This window comes from Egretta garzetta, unplaced genomic scaffold (genome assembly GCF_000687185.1).
Source record: "Egretta garzetta isolate BGI_Z169 unplaced genomic scaffold, ASM68718v1 scaffold262, whole genome shotgun sequence".
NCBI lineage: Eukaryota > Metazoa > Chordata > Aves > Pelecaniformes > Ardeidae > Egretta > Egretta garzetta.
The window spans coordinates 1,171,366-1,171,768 of NW_009258797.1; the positions used below are offsets into that span (position 1 = coordinate 1,171,366).

Sequence of the window (403 nt, forward strand, 5' to 3'; positions counted from 1 at the left end):
CCACCGACCCGACGAGGGCCAAAACGGCGAGGTGATCTACTCCTTCAGCAGCCACATCTCGGCCCGCGCCCGGGAGCTCTTCGGCCTCTCGCCGCGCACCGGGCGGCTGGAGGTGAGCGGCGAGCTGGACTACGAGGAGAGCAGCGTGTACCAGGTGTACGTGCAAGCCAAGGACCTGGGGCCCAACGCCGTGCCGGCGCACTGCAAGGTGCTGGTGCGGGTGCTGGACGCCAACGACAACGCGCCCGAGATCAGCTTCTCCACCGTCAAGGAGGCGGTGAGCGAGGCGGCGGCGCCGGGCACCGTGGTGGCCCTCTTCAGCGTCTCGGACCGCGACTCGGAGGAGAACGGGCAGGTGCAGTGCGAGCTGCTGCAGGGCGACGCGCCCTTCCGCCTCAAGAGC

General features: G+C 70.0%; 1 protein-coding gene across 1 annotated transcript in view; it reads left to right on the forward strand.

Moving 5' to 3' along the window:
* LOC104135936 (protocadherin-10) overlaps positions 1 to 403 on the forward strand; it is a 13,982-nt gene that overhangs the window by 965 nt on the left and 12,614 nt on the right. Inside the window, exon 2 of the mRNA XM_035889352.1 lies at positions 1 to 401. Coding sequence (XP_035745245.1) covers positions 1 to 401 — 401 coding nt within the window. The remainder of the gene's footprint in view (positions 402 to 403) is intronic.